Here is a 21050-nt window from a genome sequence, read left to right on the forward strand (position 1 = left end):
TCAGCTCGATGACACATCAATCACACTACTTTCCGGTTGCAGTCGATGTTTTCAAGTCGAGAAGAGGACTTGGGTTAACCGTGCCTTAGTGACAAGCAACCATTTTCAAACAAAAGCTATATGTCAATGAAGATTTCTGAGTTCGATTCCGATCCAAGGTCTTTAAACATAGAAGAAGACCGAAGGGCAACGAGAAGCCACGTTCTGATTCAAATTCCGAACTACGGCTTCAATTTCATATCATTCCAAGATGAACTCGGCTTCACGACGGAGGAGTCATCCGTAACTCAATTCGACATGGAGTTATTGAAACATCAGAGTCAATTTTCAACTCCACCGAACGAAAAGTGTGTCTTTTAATCTTTGCCCTATCCCCGTTACACGACTATGGGCAAAGAGGGGCAGCTGTCAACACACCTTTTCGTCCTACTAGAATTCAAATTCCTAAAGATAGGATATAATTTTGCTAGGATTCAAAAAATAGGATAGAGTTCTACTATATTTAAATTCCTAAAGATAGGATCCACAAGCACTATAAATAGCCATTGTAACTCACCATTGTAACACACGATTTATACACAAAACATAGAGGAAAGCACGGGAAGATACAAAGGCAAAGCTATTGTAAAGGATTCGAAAAGGAAATAAAAGGTAGTATTTTCTTTTTTCTTTCTTTTGCATGTGCACGTTATTTTTTTGAGATTTGGTTCGAATAACCCAAAACGTGGGTTGCGCCGATGACCAAAATGGGTGGGGTTTCGAAGTTTCGAACCTAGATCTACCTCGAGGCTTATTTTTAAAAACCGGTTTGATTTTCGGTTAAAGGAGGGAAAGAGCTTTTTAAAAATCTATATTAGTCCCTTTATTTATTATATGGATATTTTATTCATTTATTTTTATTATTCATGTATTATTATATGTATATATATTAAATTATTTTCATTTGATTTTTACTATATTTTATTATTATATTATATATATATTTCTTTAATATTTTACTTATAAGTCTAATATTACTATATATATATTAAATTATCTTTATCTAGTCGTATATATTTTTTATACTTTTAATAGTTTATTTATATACATATTATTAAATATATATATTCTTAATTATTTTTATTTGATTATTTCTTTATTTATGTAATATATCTTATAACTTTATATATTTATATTATTTTTTATTATTTTCGTTTTTTTATTCATTATTATTATATTATTATTTTTTTTAAAAAAACCTTGTGTCTTTATCATTATCATTATTAAACATTATATTATATACTACTAACCTAGAGGGCCCATTTTTTTGTCTTATTTATTATTAGAGCCCCCCATTTTCGGTGAATTGGGAGGGTAGTTTTTCTATTTTTAAGTATTTGGTGTACATATATAGCTTATTTATTTTATTAATACTTTGATATATATATATTTATATTTTTTCCTTTTTTCAAATATTACTATATATAATTATTACTTTACTATTTTTTCTTATCTTACTTACTTATTTTATTTATTTTATTTTTCCCTTGTATCTTATTTGTTTTCTTTACCTTGTTTATCTAACACATTTCTCGATTTTTTTTCAAATCAATCAAGGGTAAGTAATTAGGATCGAAACTTTACCTTTTAATTTAACTTGTTATTTTTCTTAATTAAGACAACTGGAAATTACGTAGTACCGAAAGGGCGGTTCAAGGGTGCTAATCCTTCCTTGACCGTAACCGACTCCCGAACCCGACATATTTCTGGTAAGACGCAGATCAGGTAAGAAATAGGGTATCCGATCAACCCATTTATTTTTAAATAAATGATCGGTGGCGACTCCAATCCACATTTTTCAAGTCGAAGCCCAATTCCGGGGCCCAACCGAAAGACGGTTGCGACAGTAGTCCCTCGTATTCCAATTTTTGAACGAATCCATTTATTCCTATGCAGCGCAGAAGCGGTTTGTTTAAGTCTACTACCACTGTTAATCGTGCAAACTTTCCACGTTCCCTTATGTTTGTCTTGTAACCGATCTTGATTACAATCTCAAGTTCGCCTGCAAGAAGTCAAAATAACGGTTTTGTGTAGTATCTATACGGCAGTCCTGGTAGTCACACCCATACTATAACCTGAGAGGGGCGAGTTTCTAAAGTGGAAAAAGATCAGCTCCAAGATTGGATCGTGAGATAACTTCCTAATACCATCCAGGGTCCTTCTGTTAAAGCTTTGGCATAATCCTCGATTCGTTCAAGACGAACTAGATAGTAATCGTTATCCAAGTCCACCAGTTGAAACTGCCCTGGGGTTTCCAGAGTAGGTTGGTTTTATTCCATAGAGCGCGATAGGTCTTTCCAAACAAACATATGATGAATGATTGTCTCATGTTGTGGTCGATCGAATCATGTGCACGCTTGGAAAATTGTATATCCAGGTACGGGTAGCTTCTACAGCTTGTTACATCGTCTTCCTTGATATCCACATCGTCCTCTCTGAAGATCGAAAAATCAATATGGCTATTGCTTCCGTCTCCAGTAACCATATTTGCGTCTGTTTTTGTTGGTTCTCCATCCTTTGGCGTTACGGGGTGTTGTCGCAGCCTGGTTCTTGATTTCTACTTCCATAATCTTGTGCGATTGATCTTCTGTTTGGGTTTTTGTTGTTCGTGAAGGGTTTGGATGCTCTAAGGCGGCCAGTTTAGGAGCATCGGCTGCGAAGGTTAATTTGTTCATGCAAACCCTATCAACTCATCGTTTTTCCTTATTGTAAATTCCAAACTTGTGCGCAAAGTTAAATTTGCAATGTTAATGGCATAATATATTTAATTAAAAGATCCAAGGGAATTTATTTAATATTATAACAATATAACATTTTAGAGTTTATTTTTTTATTAATTTATGATGAATTTCAAATAATTTTTATTCAAAAGATATTTAATCATTTGATGATAAAAATTTATATATATTTATATTTATCGTATTTGATAAATAATAATAATTCTTTAATTATCGGAATCAATTTATTTGTGGTACAGATTAGAAGGAAAAATGGTGTCGCGCTTCTAATAAATAGAAGAAAAAAAGGATGCAGTCACTAATTATACATCTAACCCAAAACTTTCTAATAGTCATTTATAATTATTCAAGTTTAATGATTGCTGATCTCATATGCACACGTTATAAGGTTATTCCATCAATATGGCGTATCTCTGAGAAATATAATAATAGAATCTATGAAGTGGTATTAGTAACAAAAGCGAATATTAAATTTTTTAGATGTCTTAAATTCGAACAACGAAGTTGGTAGGGTATGCACATTATAAATATGTTAAAAAGTAATAAAATATTATTTTGTAATCACCACATGACATATACTATTAAAAAAGAAAAATTCTACAGCGCTCGGCGAGTGGCGATAAGCACCAATAACGATGAGCATCGATAAATTAAATTGTAAAATGATAAAATTATAATGTACTCAACGTATAATTATATTTTAGTTAAAGATATAATTGTAATTTTAAATAAATCATAATTTTAATTAAATTCTTTTTAAAATATTTTTTATGATTATTTTAAATAGTAATCTCTAATTACAAAATCCATTTTTTTAAAAGCTGTGATTTTCTCATTGTCACCGTCGTCGTTGCCGCCAATTTCGTCTTTCTCATTCAATTGAATCATTGTCGTTCATCCCTCCCGACATGGAGGCCATTCACCGCCGTTTGCACAATCAACCCGTTTAGGTAAGCTAGAATAATTTTATTTTGATTCAAACTTGGTTTTTCCTCCAAGCCGTCACCGAGGGTGGTGGCTGACCGATTGTCGGCGCCTTCACTGACAGTGGTCGTGGTTACCGGTGTGGGACTTCCTGTCTCATTCTTTTCCCCCAATCTCATATTTCCTAAACCCTGACCTTAATTTTAAAATTCTTCTAATTGTATAACTCGAATTCTTTTATTGATTTCCAAAATTCCTTTCCTAGAACCCCAATTAGAACAATTTCATCTTAATTTTTATGTTGAAATCGGTTTTTTTCAATCCAATTCCCAATTTTTAAATCGTGAAGGGAGTACCGGTACACTGGCAGTGTATATTGGTACTCGAGCAACCATGTATCAATACATGTAATGTATTAGTACCATAATGCTTTTATGTTTTTATGTATTCCTCTTAGTGTACCGATACACTCATGTAGAATATCAATACATTATTCTTGATTTGTTTGGTTCAACTCTTTAGAATGTAGGTTTGATGTCATTAATCATTGTAATAATGTTGGTTTTGATTATGTCTATGTAGATAAAGATTTGTTTTTTGAGATGGTTAATAATAAAGATAAAAAATTCAAATTACAGAGTTGGATGGTGTTAATCAGGATGAAGATGGCCTTAATCAGGAAAAAGATTGATGCATCAGTGAATCAGATAATGAAACTTATACAAAAAAAAAAAGAAACCGATAATCCAATCAATGATAACAATCATATAGATGATGAGAAGACAATTGAAAAATTCATTGATGAACACATGTGAGATAAGATTGGAAAGGAATTAAAAGATTACGATGAGAATGATATGAATTTGTTGAAGTGGAAGACTATAGATGACTGTGTTAAATTTTATCATACCTATGCAAAGGTGAAAGGTTTTGGAGTTCGAGTCGACCAAACAGTGAAAAGTCAAAATGGTGGTCACATAATTGCAAATAAAATGGTGTTCCGTAAGGAGGGATATATAGATAATATGTGGAATAACCTTCGAAACAGAAAATGTGTCAAAAAACATAACATTCGAGTTGTGTGTAGAGCATTTATTATATTCAAATTGGATGAACTTTTTAATATTGGAAAGTTGCAAAATTCCACGCTGAACATAACCATGAAATGGTTCAACCAACACATGTTGCTTATATCTGGTATGTAATTCATCCAAAAGTTAATTTGTTACCTTCTAACTGCTATCTTATATATTTAATATTCTTTAATGCCTTATTTTGTAGGTCATTCTGAAAAATTAGTGGGTTAGACCGAATTAAGATTAAGAGCATGCTCAACTCTGGGATTGAAGAAAGTAAGATGCTGTGAAATTTCGTGAATGAAGTTGGTTCAATTGAGAATGTTGGATTTCTACTGAAGGATTTGTACAATTATCTATATAGAATCAAACGAGGGGAAGTGCAAGATAGTGATGCATAAACAGTGATGGCATATTTATATGGAAAGCAAGAATCTAATCATTTATTTTTTATGAGGCACACGAAGGATGAATCCAAAAACTTAGCGAAGTTATTTTGGGTCGATGGTGTATCATGTGCAGACTATAAAGAATTCGGGCATGTTCTTGCATTTGATACGACTTACAAGTGCAACGCATACAACAAGTCGTTTATTGTTTTAGTTGGTGTTAATCATCATCGAAACAGATTGTCATTTAGATGTGCATTGCTTGTGGATGAGAAAGAGGACTCGTATGTGTGGGTTTTGCAACAGTTGATTGAAGCAAGAGATGGATACATACCTCTTATTGTTATTACTGATAGAGATTAGGTCATGACAAATGTCATTTCTGAAGTACTACCCGGGACAAAACATAGATTGTGTTTATGTCATATCATGAGGAATGTGTAGTCTTATACTGATCATATTTTTCTCGATAATTTTTTTAAATGCGCTGACAAGTGTAGAACTAAATTGATTTTGAAATGGATTGGAAAGAATAAGTAGAAAAACAAAAATTGGAAGGAAAGAAATGGGTTCAAGAATTGTATGAAGATAAAGAGAAATGGGCATAAACATATTTGCAAAGATATTTTTATGAAGCTAAAAGCATATACACTTTATTTATAGTGATTATTATATTTATTTGTTGCATCTACCAAATCTATATTTTGGTATGCAGCAATGAGGACAACTTAACGGTGCGAGTCAATGAATAAAATATTGAAAACTTGGTTAAACAAAAAGGTAATGTTGTATCGATTTGTTGAAAATTATCATAAACAACTGCAATATTTAAGATAGGAAAAATGTCATTAAGTCTACAAAACAAGTGATGAACAACCTTGTTGTGACGGTGTGATGTCAACTTTAAAATGTAATATAGCCCAAGTATATACTAGAAATGCTTTTGCTACACTGTGCAAGAAAATGGCATACGAGGGTTATTATTTGGTTAAAAAAATGGAAGCACGAAATTCGGCATGTGTTATTGGTTAGTCTACACAAAATGGAAAAATTTAGGGTTTAGTCCCTAAACTTCTCAGAGTTTCAAAATAGAGATGTAATTTTCTAAAACTTGCTATTTAATCCCTTAAATTTACTTAAATAAATAAAATCTAGCCCCTAAATTAGTGTGTGACACTAAACACCGATAACCAATATACACTTTACTGGAGAAAGGGCCAAGAGTATTATTAAAGTAAATACGATAAAACATAACTAAAAATGACAGGATGGTGGTAGGAGAAGACCACCATCGCTGCCATGGATGCAGAAATTTGAAAACCGCCTAAGAAAATTTGATAACTGCCGCTAGATGAGTTGAATTTAAAATATGTACGCATTTTTACTTAAATAAATAGTGTATAAACCATTGAAATTTCACTATAGTTGGACTATTTATCATCATTGATTACTTTTTTTTATTAAATTATAGTGAATACAAAGTAGTGTTTATTATAAATCATTTTATAATGAACGTTCAATCATCTATGTTATAGTATTTTAACCACTAAAATAACTTGATTTGTATATCATCATTAATTACTTGCACCGATACATTTGTTTGTTCGTTTATATATTTTCATTTTACTTTACGATGTTCGATAATAGTGTTAGATCTAGATTATATTTAGAATCAAATTAAACTAAACCCCTAAATGGGAGGCACTTTTTTTGGCACTACTTTCCTCAATCAAAAAAATTAAATTCCAAATTTTAATTCAAGACTAGTGTCTTGTGTCGTGCACAATAACCCACACCAATATGTATATGATCTTCTAAGAAGTTCTTTGTAGCATATTAGGTTTAACTTACAGTTATAATTAATTTAATTTTTGGAAATATTTCAGAAAACACACCATCGAAATAATGTGAATATTTCATGTGAATTATATGATTAATTTTTTAGTTATATTATTTGTTGTAGATGAAATTTAATTCTAATCGTTGACATACTTTACTTTTGACAGTTAGATAAAGAGAAATCAAATATAAATAAAGGTCATTTTCATCTCATTTAAAGAACGCGATGAGACGAAAACATTTCATGAGATTGAAAATTTTCATCTTTCTTATCTTTATTTCATAAAAGAGTGAAGAACATGCTAAAACTTCACTCTTCTACAATTATAAGAATATCATCCATGGCCTTGTTGCTAAGCTTACTTCGAATGAAACATCCAAGCTATGTCGTAATTAGTTCACTCTTAATATTTATTGAACAAGTCTCGAGTCAAGTTGAATCAAAATTGAATCTTGTTGAGTTAATCGATCGATGGAATCGGCCAAGAGGGGGGTGAATTGGAAATAAAAACTTTGGTGGAAGCTTTTGCAAAAAATTGAAAGTAATTGCACAGCTATTTAGAGTGGTTCGATGTTATCAACCAAAGTCTACGTCCACTACCTTAGCTATCCACAGTAAGGATTTTCCAACAAATTCACTAATTTGTTCTTTCTTTTGAGGCCAAAGAGATAACCTTACAACTCCCTCAAGAATATACCCCAATTCTTGAGAACACTCTTTTCTCAAAGAGAAGATTACAAATTTGCAAACTTACAAGAAAAACCTCACAGGGCAAATATGTTTGCACAATTCTAAAACAAAGAAATAACACTCAAGAATAAATACAATTGAGCACAATAAGTGTGCTTGAAAGCAAAATGAATATTGAATGAAAAATAGGCTTGAAATGCTCAAACTTGAGGTTTGATGCTTTCTCTTTGATTCTCTCTTGATTCTAGTTACTTGATGTTTCTTGTTATTGATCAGTGGCTTCTAAGCTTGTTTAAATACACCTTGAATCACTTCTGAACGTTGGGGATGATTAGTGGAGTCAATAGAGCCGTTTAAGTGTGAAAACAATTAATTAAAGCAGTTGGGAGCGTCAGTGCATCGATGCATACCCATGGTGCATCGGTGCATCAGTGTAAAATTCAAATATTTTGACCGTTGAATCCTTAGTGCATCGGTGCACTAAGAGTGCATCGATGCATCAAGTGCATTCGATGTTTCAAAATAGCCAGAGTGCATCAATGCATGGCTGGTGCATCGATGCATCAAATGCATTCGATGTTTTCATAAAATCCTCAGTGCATGGTATGTGCATCGATGCATGAAATGCATTCGATGTTCAATTTAATTCATGGTACATCGATGCATGGATTGGTGCATCGGTGTATCACTCTGAAAATTTGATTTTAGGCTTGATTTTTGTTCAAAATACTTTGTGAAAATTGTTTCAAAAATATTTAAAGTATAAAACACAATTTTACACATTTAGTAAGGTTTGAAATTGATCTTAAAAGACTTGGAGTAATAATTTGATATTCGATTAATTGAATCAAATATACTTTAGAAAATCATTTGTAAAATCTTAAAATTCATTTAAACTAATTTGTTATATCGAAACAAAAATGTTTTCAACAAATCTCATCCTTTTTGATATAACAAAACATTTGTGTTAATTTTAAGATTTTCTAAAAATTTGAAATCAATTTTGAAAAATTACTCCCCCTTACTATAACATTTCTCCCTTTTAAAAAAACATTAACACTTCTCCCTTTTAAAAACATTTTTAACACTTAACATTTCTCCCCCTTTTTGTTAAATCAAAAAGACTTAAAAATCGAATTAATCAAGGTTTTAAAAAAATAGCCAATTGATTCAATATTTATATATATAGCTTAAGCTGTTAAGATCACAATCAAAAGAGAGATTAGCCATTAGTTTCATAATCAATATTAATAATAAAATGTGAAATGGTAAATTGGTCATATTTCAACTAAAAAGTAAATGATGCATATATGGAAACAAAATAAAAGTTCACATATTCATCAAACATACATCCAACAATCAAAGAAAAACAATCCAAAATGTTTTAACAATTTAAATTCAAGTTCAACCCAAAAACAATCAAAGCAAAATAAGTTTATTCATCCATCGAAGGATCGGGAGGAGGAGGAGGGTAATGAGCTCTCATTTCAAGCGTGAGTGCATCCAAATGATCATTCATATCTTGTTGTCGAGCTCCCAAGGTAGAGAGCTGGGACTCAATGAATGTGAAGCGTGAATCCATGGACACATACCGTAAATCAAATGTCTCCAAAAATGAACGAAAATATGGAGGCATTTGATCTTCTTGTGGAGCTGGTTCCGGTGCAGGCTCGTCATCAGGTACGTGATCATCGATGTCTTGCATAAGTTGTTGAAATTCAGGATCATCATCATCAGTCGGAGCCGGAAGAGGAGGAGCACGAGAGGAGCTAGGGGCAGTTCGTGAGGAACTAGCTCCCAGAGTTTGCTTGCCGGGTCTAAAAACCCATTAACCGGTTACCTCGTCTTGTTTTCAATCTGCTTTCTTCAAGGATGTGAGATTGATTTGATTTTGGAGAGGGATAGGATTTTCGAGAGAGACTTCTAGACCAAGTTTGATAAAGAGATTACTAAGAAGACATCCATAAATCAATGTTTCAACATGTTTTGAAGGAATAATGTTTACGATGTCCACTAGTTGACTGAATATAATGTGGGGCAAATTTATTTTGATTTTATTTTTAATATAATACATCCACCATAAATCCCTAGCACGAAGTGTGGAGTACCTACCTCCGGATGATCTAAACCACTAAGAGATCGTCAAATGGAGAAAACGATCATGATGAGATCGTAGAGTACTAACATTGGAGTTTGGAACATAGGGATATTCCACATTTTCATTCTCATTATATACACCACTATCATCTAACCCAAATCGGAAAGCTATAGTCTCGGGCTCAATATTAATATATTGGCCTAAAAGATAGGATCTAATGGCTACAGTTCCACATTGAGTTTCATTTTGAATACACACCACATTGGAATAGAAAATACGGACTAATTGTTGATAGACGATAGGTTTAAGCTGAAACAATTTATCAAACTTCCAAGCTTTAAGAGTCGGAAGGTATTCGAAGTCAATGTCAACCATGGTTTGAAGCGAAGGAATATGCTCTTCGCGAATTCTATAAGTTTGGAAAGAATTTATGTACCTAGAGTACAATTTGTCTCTACGATGCTCAGGCATGTTAAAACAAGATCCTAATAGAGATGAAGGTGGAGAAGGAACGGGATTAGGAGGTTGGTTTGAACAAGAACGACTCGATGAAGTTCTAGGGCGTTTAGGATTTGACATTGTTTAAAGGAAATCGGAATAAGGAATATCACCTGCAATTTGAAACACATGTATGCACAATCAATCCCAAAACTCAAATGAGTCCTCAATAATTCAAGGTTCTCTAAACCATATCTTAATGGGCATGTTTTGAAAAACTATTTGAAAACAATATTTGATTATAATATAGTTTTTATGACAAAAATAATTAAATCAAAAATATTTCTGATTTTCAAATTTCAAAAAAAAAATTTAATTTCAAAATTCAAATCAATTTTGAAAAATTGTGTGTTTTTGATGAAATTGGTTGTTAAAACTTATTTACAATCAACAATCAATTAATGCCCGATATAATGTACATTCTAGAACTAATTAAAACTAGTTCTAAAATCAAAAATTTGTAAAATAGAGGTTTTTAGAAAAATACCTTGAAAATTCGGATTGAGAGGGATGAGGAGTTGTTTTGCACGATTTAATGATTGAAGCAGGTTTGAAAGTTGAAAAACGTGAAGATTCCGACGAAAAATCGTTGATTTTGAGCAAGAATGAATATTTTTAGAGTGAGAGGGACGAATGGCTAGAGAGAATAGTTTTTTAGGGTTTGATATAAATGAGAAAAATATGCCTTTAAAACCCCAAAACCCAACGGATGCATCGATGCATGACCCTGTGCATCGATGCACATTCAAGGCGTGCATCGGTGCATCAACATGATGAATCGATGCACATTCAAAGGGATGCATCGATGCATTGTTAAGTGTATGAAGCACAAAAAGTCAAAAAATTTGTTTTAAATAATCAAAATGCTAAATTAATTAGCTCTAGTGGTATTGGCATCTCATATATTAAAATTAATCATGTTCAATCAATCAAATTAATATTTATTTAAACATAAAATTAATTTTCATCAAGAATCATAAACTCCCCCTAACTAATAGCAAGAATGCAATCAAAAATATTATTTTAAGCATTTTTCATTTATTCTTAAAAGTGCTAAAAATTATTTTTAAACACTAAGTGAAGATAGGTCAGTTAAACCTAATTCTCTCCTAAGTGTCCAAAATCTTTCCTTATCTAAAAGTTTTGTAAAGATATCCACTAATTGATGCAAAGTATCAACAAATTTTAGAACTACATCTTCCTTAGTGACATTGTCTCTAATGAAGTGATGTCTTATTTCAATGTGCTTAGTTCTAGAGTGTTGGATGGGATTTTTAGTGAGACAAATAGCACTAGTATTGCCACACTTGATAGGAATGGTACCTACTTCAATTCCATAATCAAAAAGTTGTTGTTTCATCCATAAAACTTGTGCACAACAACTACCAGCTGAAATGTATTCAGCTTCAGTGGTAGATAATGCAACACAATTTTATTTCTTTGAAAACCAAGAAATCAGCATATTTCCAAGGAATTGACAAGTACCGGAGGTGCTTTTCCTATCTAATTTGCATCCTCCATAATCCGCATCAGAAAAAGCATGCAAGCTAAAGCTAGAGTCTCTAGGATACCAAAGTCCTAACCTAGGAGTGTCCTTAAGATATCTAAAGATTCTCTTGACATCTAGTAAATGTGATTCCTTAGGGCATGATTGAAATCTAGCACATAAGCAAACACTAAACATAATGTACGGTCTACTTGCAGTTAGATAAAGCAAAGAACCAATCATTGACCTATAAAATTTAACATCCACACATTTACCTCCTTCATCCAAGTCAAGCTTTGTAGAAGAGCTCATTGGAGTGTCATGAGGTTTCCCATTTTCCAGTCCAAACTTCTTAAGCATATCTTTGACATACTTAGCTTGATTGATGAAGATGCCATCTTTTCTTTGCTTGATTTGGAGTCCCAAGAAAAATGAGAGCTCCCCCATCATGCTCATTTCGAATTCGCTTTGCATTAGCTTAGAAAATTCTTGGCAAAGAACATCATTAGTAGAACCAAATATCATATCATCAACATAAATTTGAACTACTAATAAATCTTTACCTTTATGCTTTAAAAACAATGTAGTGTCAACCTTCCCTTTTGAAAAACCTTTTTCAATTAAAAAGTTTGACAATCTTTCATACCAAGATCTAGGAGCTTGTTTTAAACCATAAAGTGCTTTTGTTAATTTAAGAACATGATCCGAAAATTTTGAATCTTCAAAACCTGGAGGTTGTTCCACATATACTTCTTTTATAAAACCATTTAAAAATGCACTTTTAACATCCATTTGATATAGTTTAATTTCATGAAAACATGCAAATACTAATAACATTCTAATTGCTTCCATCCTAGCTACGGGAGCATATGTTTCATCATAGTCTATGCCCTCTTCTTGAGTATACCCTTGAGCAATAAGTCTAGCCTTGTTTCTCACTATAATACCACTCTCATCAAGCTTATTCCTAAATACCCATCTAGTACTTATAGTAGATTTATTACTAGGCCTTTCAACTAATGTACATACTTTACTTCTCTCAAATTGATTTAACTCTTCTTGCATAGCCATAATCCAATATTCATTATTTAATGTTTCTTTAATATTCTTAGGCTCTATGCATGAAATAAATGCAACATAATTACAAATATTTCTAAGAGAAGATCGAGTTGTTACCCCTTTGGATGGATCACCTATAATCTCACCATCCTTGACATAGTTGTACTCTCTTGGATAAGATACTTCCTTTTCTTCAATGGTTGAATTCTCAAGAGGATCATGAGTTTCCTCATCTTTCGTTTCTTCCTTTGATAATGATTCTCCAACATCATGTCTAACGTCATTTGTATTTATAATACCTACATCATCATTCAAACAAGAATCCTTCCTCGGAAGGAGATTATCATCGAAAACAACATGTATAGACTCTTCTACAACCAAAGTTCTTTGATTAAATACTCGATAAGCTTTAGAATTTAAGGAATAACCCAGAAAAATCCCTTCATCACTTTTAACATCAAATTTGCCAAGGTTTTCTTTATCGTTGTTTAAAACAAAACATTTACATCCAAAAGGATGAAAATAGCTAATGTTAGGCTTTTTATTTTTGAAAATTTCATATGGAGTTTTCTTTAAAATTGGCCTAATCATTACTCGATTTACAACATAACAAGCGGTATTTGTGGCTTCCGCCCAAAAATATTTTAGCAAATTATTTTCACAAAGCATGGTTCTAGCCATTTCTTCTAAAGTTCGATTTTTCCTCTCAACAACTCCATTTTGTTGAGGGGTTTTAGGTGCTGAAAAATTATGGCTAATACCATTAGAATTACAAAACTCATTAAATCCAAGATTTTCAAATTCAGTACCATGATCACTTCTAACACTAGTGATAGAGTAACCTTTTTCGTTTTGTATTACTTTTGAAAATGTGATGAAATTTTCTAATACTTCATCTTAAGTACTTAAGAATAGAACCCAAGTATATCTAGAATAGTCATCTATCAAGACAAATGCATATTGTTTTCCACCCAAGCTAGTAGTCCTAGTTGGCCCAAAAAGATCTATATGGATCAATTGTAATACTCTACTAGTTGACACATCATTAATGGATTTAAAAGAAACTCGTTTTTGTTTTTCTTTAGAACAAGCATCACAGATTTTATCATTATCAAATTTAAGCTTAGGCAACCCTCGAACTAAATCACCTTGAATTAACCGTTGCAAAATACTCATACTAGCATGTCCAGTCTCCTATGCCATAACCAACTATCATGTTCAACCTTAGCAACTAGTCACAAATTAGTCATATCAATAGAATCTAAATGCACCATGTATATGTTTCCTATTCTATGACCAACAAGCATAATCCGATTAGATGCAATGTCAATGACTTTACAACCATTAATATCAAACATGACATTGAATCCCTTATCACAAAATTGACTAATACTCAATAGATTATGCTTTAATCCATTCACATATAAAACATTCTTAATTTGTATGGAAGATGTATTACCAATAGTACCAATACCTTCAATGTGACCTTTTGAATCATCACCAAAAGTCACTTCTCCTCCATTTTTGGCGTTAAGCTCTATGAACCGGCTTTTGTCTCTGGTCATGTGTCTCCGGTCACTCCTCTACAATTATAAGAATATCATCCATGGCTTTGTTGCTAAGCTTACTTCGAATGAAACATCCAAGCTATGTCGTAATTAGTTCACTCTTAATATTTATTGAACAAGTCTCGAGTCAAGTTGAATCAAAATTGAATCTTGTTGAGTTAATCGATCGATGGAATCGGCCAAGAGTGGGGTGAATTGGCAATAAAAACTTTGGTGGAAGTTTTTGCAGAAAATTGAAAGTAATTGCACAGCTATTTAGAGTGGTTCGACTTTATCAACCAAAGTCTACGTCCACTACCTTGGCTATCCACACTAAGGATTTTCCAACAAATTCACCAATTTTTTCTTTCTTTTGAGGCCAAAGAGATAACCTTACAACTCCCTCAAGAATATACCCCAATTCTTGAGAACACTCTTTTCTCAAAGAGAAGATTACAAATTTGCAAACTTACAAGAAAAACCTCACAAGGCAAATATGTTTGCACAATTCTAGAACAAAGAAATAACACTCAAGAATAAATACAATTGAGCACAATAAGTGTTCTTGAAAGCAAAATGAATATTGAATGAAAAATAGGCTTGAAATGCTCAAACTTGAGGTTTGATGCTTTCTCTTTTATTCTCTCTTGATTCTAGTTGCTTGATGTTTCTTGTTATTGATCAGTGGCTTCTAAGCTTGTTTAAATACACCTTGAATCACTTCTGAATGTTGGGGATGATTAGTGGAGTCAATAGAGTCGTTTAAGTGTGAAAACAATTAATTAAAGCAGTTGGGAGCGTCAGTGCATCGATGCATACCCATGGTGCATCGGTGCATCGGTGCATCAGTGTAAAATTCAAATATTTTGACTGTTGGATCCTTAGTGCATCGGTGCACTAAGAGTGCATCGATGCATCAAGTGCATTCGATGTTTCAAAATAGCCAGAGTGCATCAATGCATGGCTGGTGCATCGATGCAACAAATGCATTCAATGTTTTCATAAAATCCTCAGTGCATGGTATGTGCATCGATGCATGAAATGCATTCGATGTTCAATTTAATTCATGGTGCATCGATACATGGATTGATGCATCGGTGCATCACTCTGAAAAATTGATTTTAGGCTTGATTTTGGTTCAAAATACTTTGTGAAAATTATTTCAAAAATATATTAAGTATAAAACACAATTTTACACATTTAGTAAGGTTTGAAATTGATCTTAAAAGACTTGGAGTAATAATTTGATATTCGATTAATTGAATCAAATATACTTTAGAAAATCATTTGTAAAATCTTAAAATTTATTTAAACTAATTTGTTATATCGAAACAAAAATGTTTTCAACAAATCTCATATTAGAATTTATGATTGAAATGTTAATATTTTTTCTAATTTTTTTATAGAAATGGAGGAGATAATATAGGCGATTCTTTCACATGAAAAATATCGAACAAAGACACAAGATCATAAGATTTCGTGAGATTAAATGATCATTCATCGAGTGGAACTCAAATGAGAAGGAATTTGTTGACAAATGCTCAAGATGGTCAAAATCAAAGAATTGTTTATATTACTCAAAAATGGAATGATTCAAATGAGATAAAATAAAATAAAAATTATATAATATTTTAAAAAAAACAGGTAATATATTTTTTTCTTCGCCGATAAAACCAATGGATGAATAAAAAATAAAGTAAGAAAAAAAATTGACATCGTTTAGAAATTCTACAATTTTCTTTAGAAAGAAAATGAAATATTTAGGTAAGTTTTTGTAAACTAATTTTAGTCATATATATAGCTTTTTCAATAACCTTAATACACTAACTTGTTTACTCAAAATTTATCTAATGTGTTTAGTCTTTTAAAAATAAAATATTTATTAAATATTAAATATTTAAATTATTTTTAAATTTAAGAGTTAGAGTATATACTTTTTAAATTAAACAACCATAATTATATATACTTCGAGATGAATAATATCTTTGTGGTAAATATGACTTATCATATAAATAATATCTTTGTGATAAATATGACTTGTAAACGAGTTAAATCAAGTTCGAGTATTGATAATTTTAAATTGATTCCAAAAGTTTAAAATTGAGTTTAACTCGACACAATTCGAAAACTAACAAGCTTAAAATTATTAAGCTCCACTCAAAATCAAAATTTAAAACTCGACTCGAAAGGTAGTGAGCTTAAAATTTTCAAGCTCGATTCAAAATAAATAATTAAAGCTCAATTCGAGCTTAAAAGAACATGAACTTAAAACATTCACAAACTTAACGAATAAAATTCAAACCAAAACTCGGTCAAGATCAAACTCAAATTTAGACCTAGACTTTAGGTACGTAAAAATCTTATATTGTATTCCTAAAAAACATATAAGTGGAGAGCAGAGTCTAGAAATTTGCCAATTGGTATCATGTTTGTGTGCTTCATGAGAAGGCATAGTAGAAGCCAATTAAAGATAAAGTGTCCTTTCTTTTATTTCTCTTGAGTGTCTTTGGGTATTCCATCAATAAAAGAGAAGGCAACACTTGGTTTCCTATATTTACTAATAAACAACAAACTTTTCTAAAAAACTCGATTTGTTAGGATGGAAGTCTTCCAATCGCAAACTCGAAGTTGCTAGGAGTTCATTTAAGGAAGAGTCTCCTATTTCTGTCTTGATTGCACCCAAGGTGCTTCCAAGAACATCGGCAGCTAGCCCTGTTTCTAGTAGTCGGCCTGGCTCCTCTCCACCGTCACGTATTAAACCCCCAATCTCAGTCAGGGTAACCACATTTTCACCTATGATTTTGGCAAAGATTCGACCGAGAAATTCCGCAGCTTTCGGAGCATCGTTCACTGCATCCTCCAATGTGCTGAGAACAGACTCAAACCTAAATGAAGAAAACAAGGATAAAAAGGCTCAAAAATATATAATGATTTCAGAAATCGATTGCTAAATATCCAAGTTAAATGCACTCATGTCTGATATACTCTCAAGTCCGGAAAACACAGGTAGGTGGATTTAGTTAAATGATTTTCATACCCTTTAACAAGTTGAACTTGGCTCAACACACCATCATGGGACCTTGCCAGATTGACAAGTAGCATTGCCAAAAAATCTCGTTCCATGTCTTTTCTCTCAAACGAGTCTGTTACCCAAAGGGCGATCATTGTCGGATGGAAGCTCTCAGAGTGCAAATCTTTGATGCAAAAAGCAACTTCTTTCTCATCTCTAGCACTGCAAGAATTAAAAGCCAAAAATGTTCACTGCTTGAAAGAAATAACCTTGTATCATCATCATCAAAACTGTAGATAAAATAAGCACAACAGTATAAATATGTACTACAAATTCTAAGTTTAGTGTTTAGGGTTCCTACTATCAGAAATTTAAAATCTTACAATAACTTTTCAAGTTTATTATCAGCAGCAAAACTGTTCAATATAAATCAAGAAATCGGTATTACCATCAAAATCGTTAAGATACATGTTAAGTACATACTTAAGAACGTATTTAGAGATAAACCAAGACATCGGTATTACTATCAACATCCAAATCTCCATATCCTTTTCCTTTCGAGTTCAGCAATAACAGAAGTTCTCAAAAATATTAGCTTCTAAATATGATTTAGTGCAGACAGAATTTGAGCAATTTAATTGTACTCAGATTATTAGAATGCCCACCTGTAAATTCAGTATTTGAGATCCAAAAGAGACACCTTTCATGAGCAGTTTTGCGTTTCAATTTTATGTCAATGACTAAAAAGTACAGTGGATGTGTGCAGATGAATGTGTTTGCATTTATACAAATGCATGTTAAAAGGAAACAGAAAGACTAGTATGGGGACATTAAAATCAGCGTTGAGCCAAGAGGATACCTGTAAAATTCTTTAATAGCAGCCATAGACATTTCCATCAGGCACTCCTCAGGCCAGCTCTTTTCTGAAGGAATATTTTGAGTGAAACCTGATTTTTGGCCTTGTGCAGGAGAAGCTGCAGGAGAACTAAAACCATTCAAGCCAGCAGCAGTTCTTGCGTCTCCTGAAATTGGAGAAAAATCAGCTACAGCAGTACTTGATGTTGATGTTGCTGGTGGTCCTCTAAAAGCCATCCCTCTAGCTAGGCCACCTTGGGGCCCCAAGGTAATATAATCATCACCGACTGGTCTTTTAGGCAAGGGAACTGGTAAATTCCTGGCCTCAAAAGACTGTCTATCATCCATGTAAACATCCTGAGCCCCAGGACCACGGTGTTGGGTGGGAGACCCACGAGAACAACCCATCTGGGCCCCAGGAGAAGATAACTTAGACGATCGTGGACCAAAATCCAAGGGTGCTCTTCTTGCACCAGGATTGATGCCAGGACCACGGGCAAGTCTACTGGTTTGTGTTTGTCGCTCTTGAGCAGCATCTCTGTGCACTTCCTCAATCTTTTTAGGTCCGTCAACTTTCCTCCTCTGCTGCCACTTATTCTTTCTCAGATCAATGGCATCTTTCAACATGAATCTAACCCTAGAAGATAATTTCATATTGTTAGCCAGCTTCGCCATCATCTCAAAATAAGCATCCATATACGCCTTTGCTTTGGGATGGTCAATCATTTCTCCAATCGTACTCATTAATTTGCATAAAGCCTCAACATCTTCTTCATCAGGATTCTCATACTCACCAAGTAATTTCTTGATGCATTCATGCATAATTCTCTCAGTTAACATTTTCTTCTTGTACAACTCCCCAATAAGTCTTATGTTACCCAACATTCGTCTCCGTGCTTTGATTCTCTTCTCCTCTCTTTCCTCCTCAGACTGCTTAGCCTCTCCCTCTTCCTCCACTTTATTTGCTTCTTCTTGTTCTCTCTCCCCTCTTTCAAATTCCTCCTGGCACTTGTTCAGCAGCAATGTCTTAAAATTTATCTTTTCATTATCTTCACTAAAATCAGGCAACTCTCTTGATAGATGAAAGCAGAAGTTCGCATACATTTCACAGAAAGTAGGCTCCATCAAAGCTTTGTCAAAGATTTGTGAGATGACACCAGTGAGTGTAACTACATTGTCGATGTTCACCTCTTTAACTTGCTCAAAGAGTTTCTCGAAGTTTTGGGGAGTTAGTTTGTTCAAAATGGCTTTCAGTTGTCTTTGCTTTGAGGCTTCCTCATCAGTCACTTTACCCACTTCATACTTCCTTTCAGCTTTGTGCATCATCTGCAATGGTGTTTGCGGCGAAGAAATCAACCCCTCCTGCTGATAGTTAGGAACACGTTGCCACCTGTCAGTAACAGGACTTCGTGGTATCAATCCTTGCGTACCCATAGGGTGCATTTGTCCAGGAAAGATCCCTCCAACGAATGGAAGAGGTGTTGGAACTCGATGGTGCCTTATAACACCAAAGTTACCTCCCTGGACAGGCTGAAAACCACCAGCAGTAGCACCATAAGCAAGATCAAGACGTGCATCGCTTCCAGGCCCAAAAGAAACAGGATGTTTCATCCATCTGTCATCATCAACCACTCCATTACCTCGGCGATCTAATCGAGATCCACTAGATTGCCTACCTATTCTTCTTCCAGGACTAGGATATGTATCACGATCAACAAGGTGAGAAGTATTAACATCAGCAACCATCAAGGCCTCAGCAATATCAGAAGCAATCTCAAAACCTTGTGGTAGATCAGTACACTGCTCAGCAAACTTAAGAAGAAAATCTCTGGAATACTTATTTGACATATTACGACTTCCATCTTCCTCGTGATTTATTAACCCTTCATTAACCTTTATGAAATTCTCTGAAGTTTCTAATTTTGGTGCACATATATCAGCGGCATCTTCCCAATCATCCAGTTCAGCTTTATCTTTCGCAATTTTATCACTTTTTGTAGAATCCACCTGAGGTGACTCATGAGAGACCAACTTCAAATTAACACCATTACAATTGCTGTCTGCACTTGCTGAAGTTATTGTCTCTTTGTTTTCCTCAGGACCTTTAAATGCCATATAAAGATCTGAAGTTGTCCCAGCAGCATCTGCCCTCAGAAGAATTTCTTTTCTTTTCTTCCTCCCACTAGTTGTACTCTTTGTCCTATTGAGTTCTGGTACAGGTTTGTCTTTTGAACTATGTACAGGAACACCTTCTCCTTCATATTTTGATTCTGGGACAGAGAGATCAGGAGTTGGGGCCAGAGCAGAATGCCGGTAAGATGCACCAGATTTAGTAACAGTGGTTTCATTGCTATCAATGGCACTTGAAGATGCATTGGAACCAAAGGTGATATCAACATGTGAACTTTCAAGAACTGTAGAGTCGTACATTTTAGAGATAAAGACATCCGAATCAGCGACTCCCTTATTTTCAATGCTCGCCCCCACAACTTCATCAAGCACAGAACGAGCGCTTACTGAGGTAGGAACATCATTGCTAGGAGTTGTTTCCTTCAAAGCAGATTCCTGATCAGATTTGGGCTCCACAGATTTCAAGGGATCCTTAATTCCATCAGTTTCAGGTTTCAGTTGCTCATTCAGCATTGAAGAACTATCCATCTTAGCATGCTGAACTGTGTCCAAGCATTCAACATTAATGCCTGTACCAGAAACTGCAGATGAAACAGAAGTTAAGCCTTCTCTCTTGCTGTCTGTCCTCTGTTCTGCAGTCTGGGAAGCCAAGTTGGATATTGACATATACT

At 33.5% G+C, this 21050-nt stretch overlaps 1 protein-coding gene across 4 annotated transcripts in view; it reads right to left on the bottom strand.

Annotated features, from left to right (window-relative positions):
* Positions 1-16848: 16848 nt before the first annotated feature.
* The window catches only part of LOC120129577 (eukaryotic translation initiation factor 4G-like), a 64519-nt gene continuing 60317 nt past the window's right edge, over positions 16849-21050 (bottom strand). For 2 of the 4 annotated variants that reach the window (XM_039147042.1, XM_039147041.1), the window contains exons 8-10: positions 18254-21048; positions 17422-17616; positions 16849-17269 (exon numbers count right to left, since the gene is read on the bottom strand). In XM_039147042.1, coding sequence (XP_039002973.1) covers positions 16942-17269; positions 17422-17616; positions 18254-21048 — 3318 coding nt within the window. In that variant the 3' untranslated portion in view covers positions 16849-16941. The remainder of the gene's footprint in view (positions 17270-17421; positions 17617-18253; positions 21049-21050) is intronic. The other 2 variants (XM_039147044.1, XM_039147043.1) reach the window with 2 other exon arrangements.

This window comes from Hibiscus syriacus, unplaced genomic scaffold (genome assembly GCF_006381635.1).
Source record: "Hibiscus syriacus cultivar Baekdansim isolate YM2019G1 unplaced genomic scaffold, ASM638163v2 tig00110503_pilon, whole genome shotgun sequence".
In the NCBI taxonomy this organism is placed as follows: Eukaryota; Viridiplantae; Streptophyta; class Magnoliopsida; order Malvales; family Malvaceae; genus Hibiscus; species Hibiscus syriacus.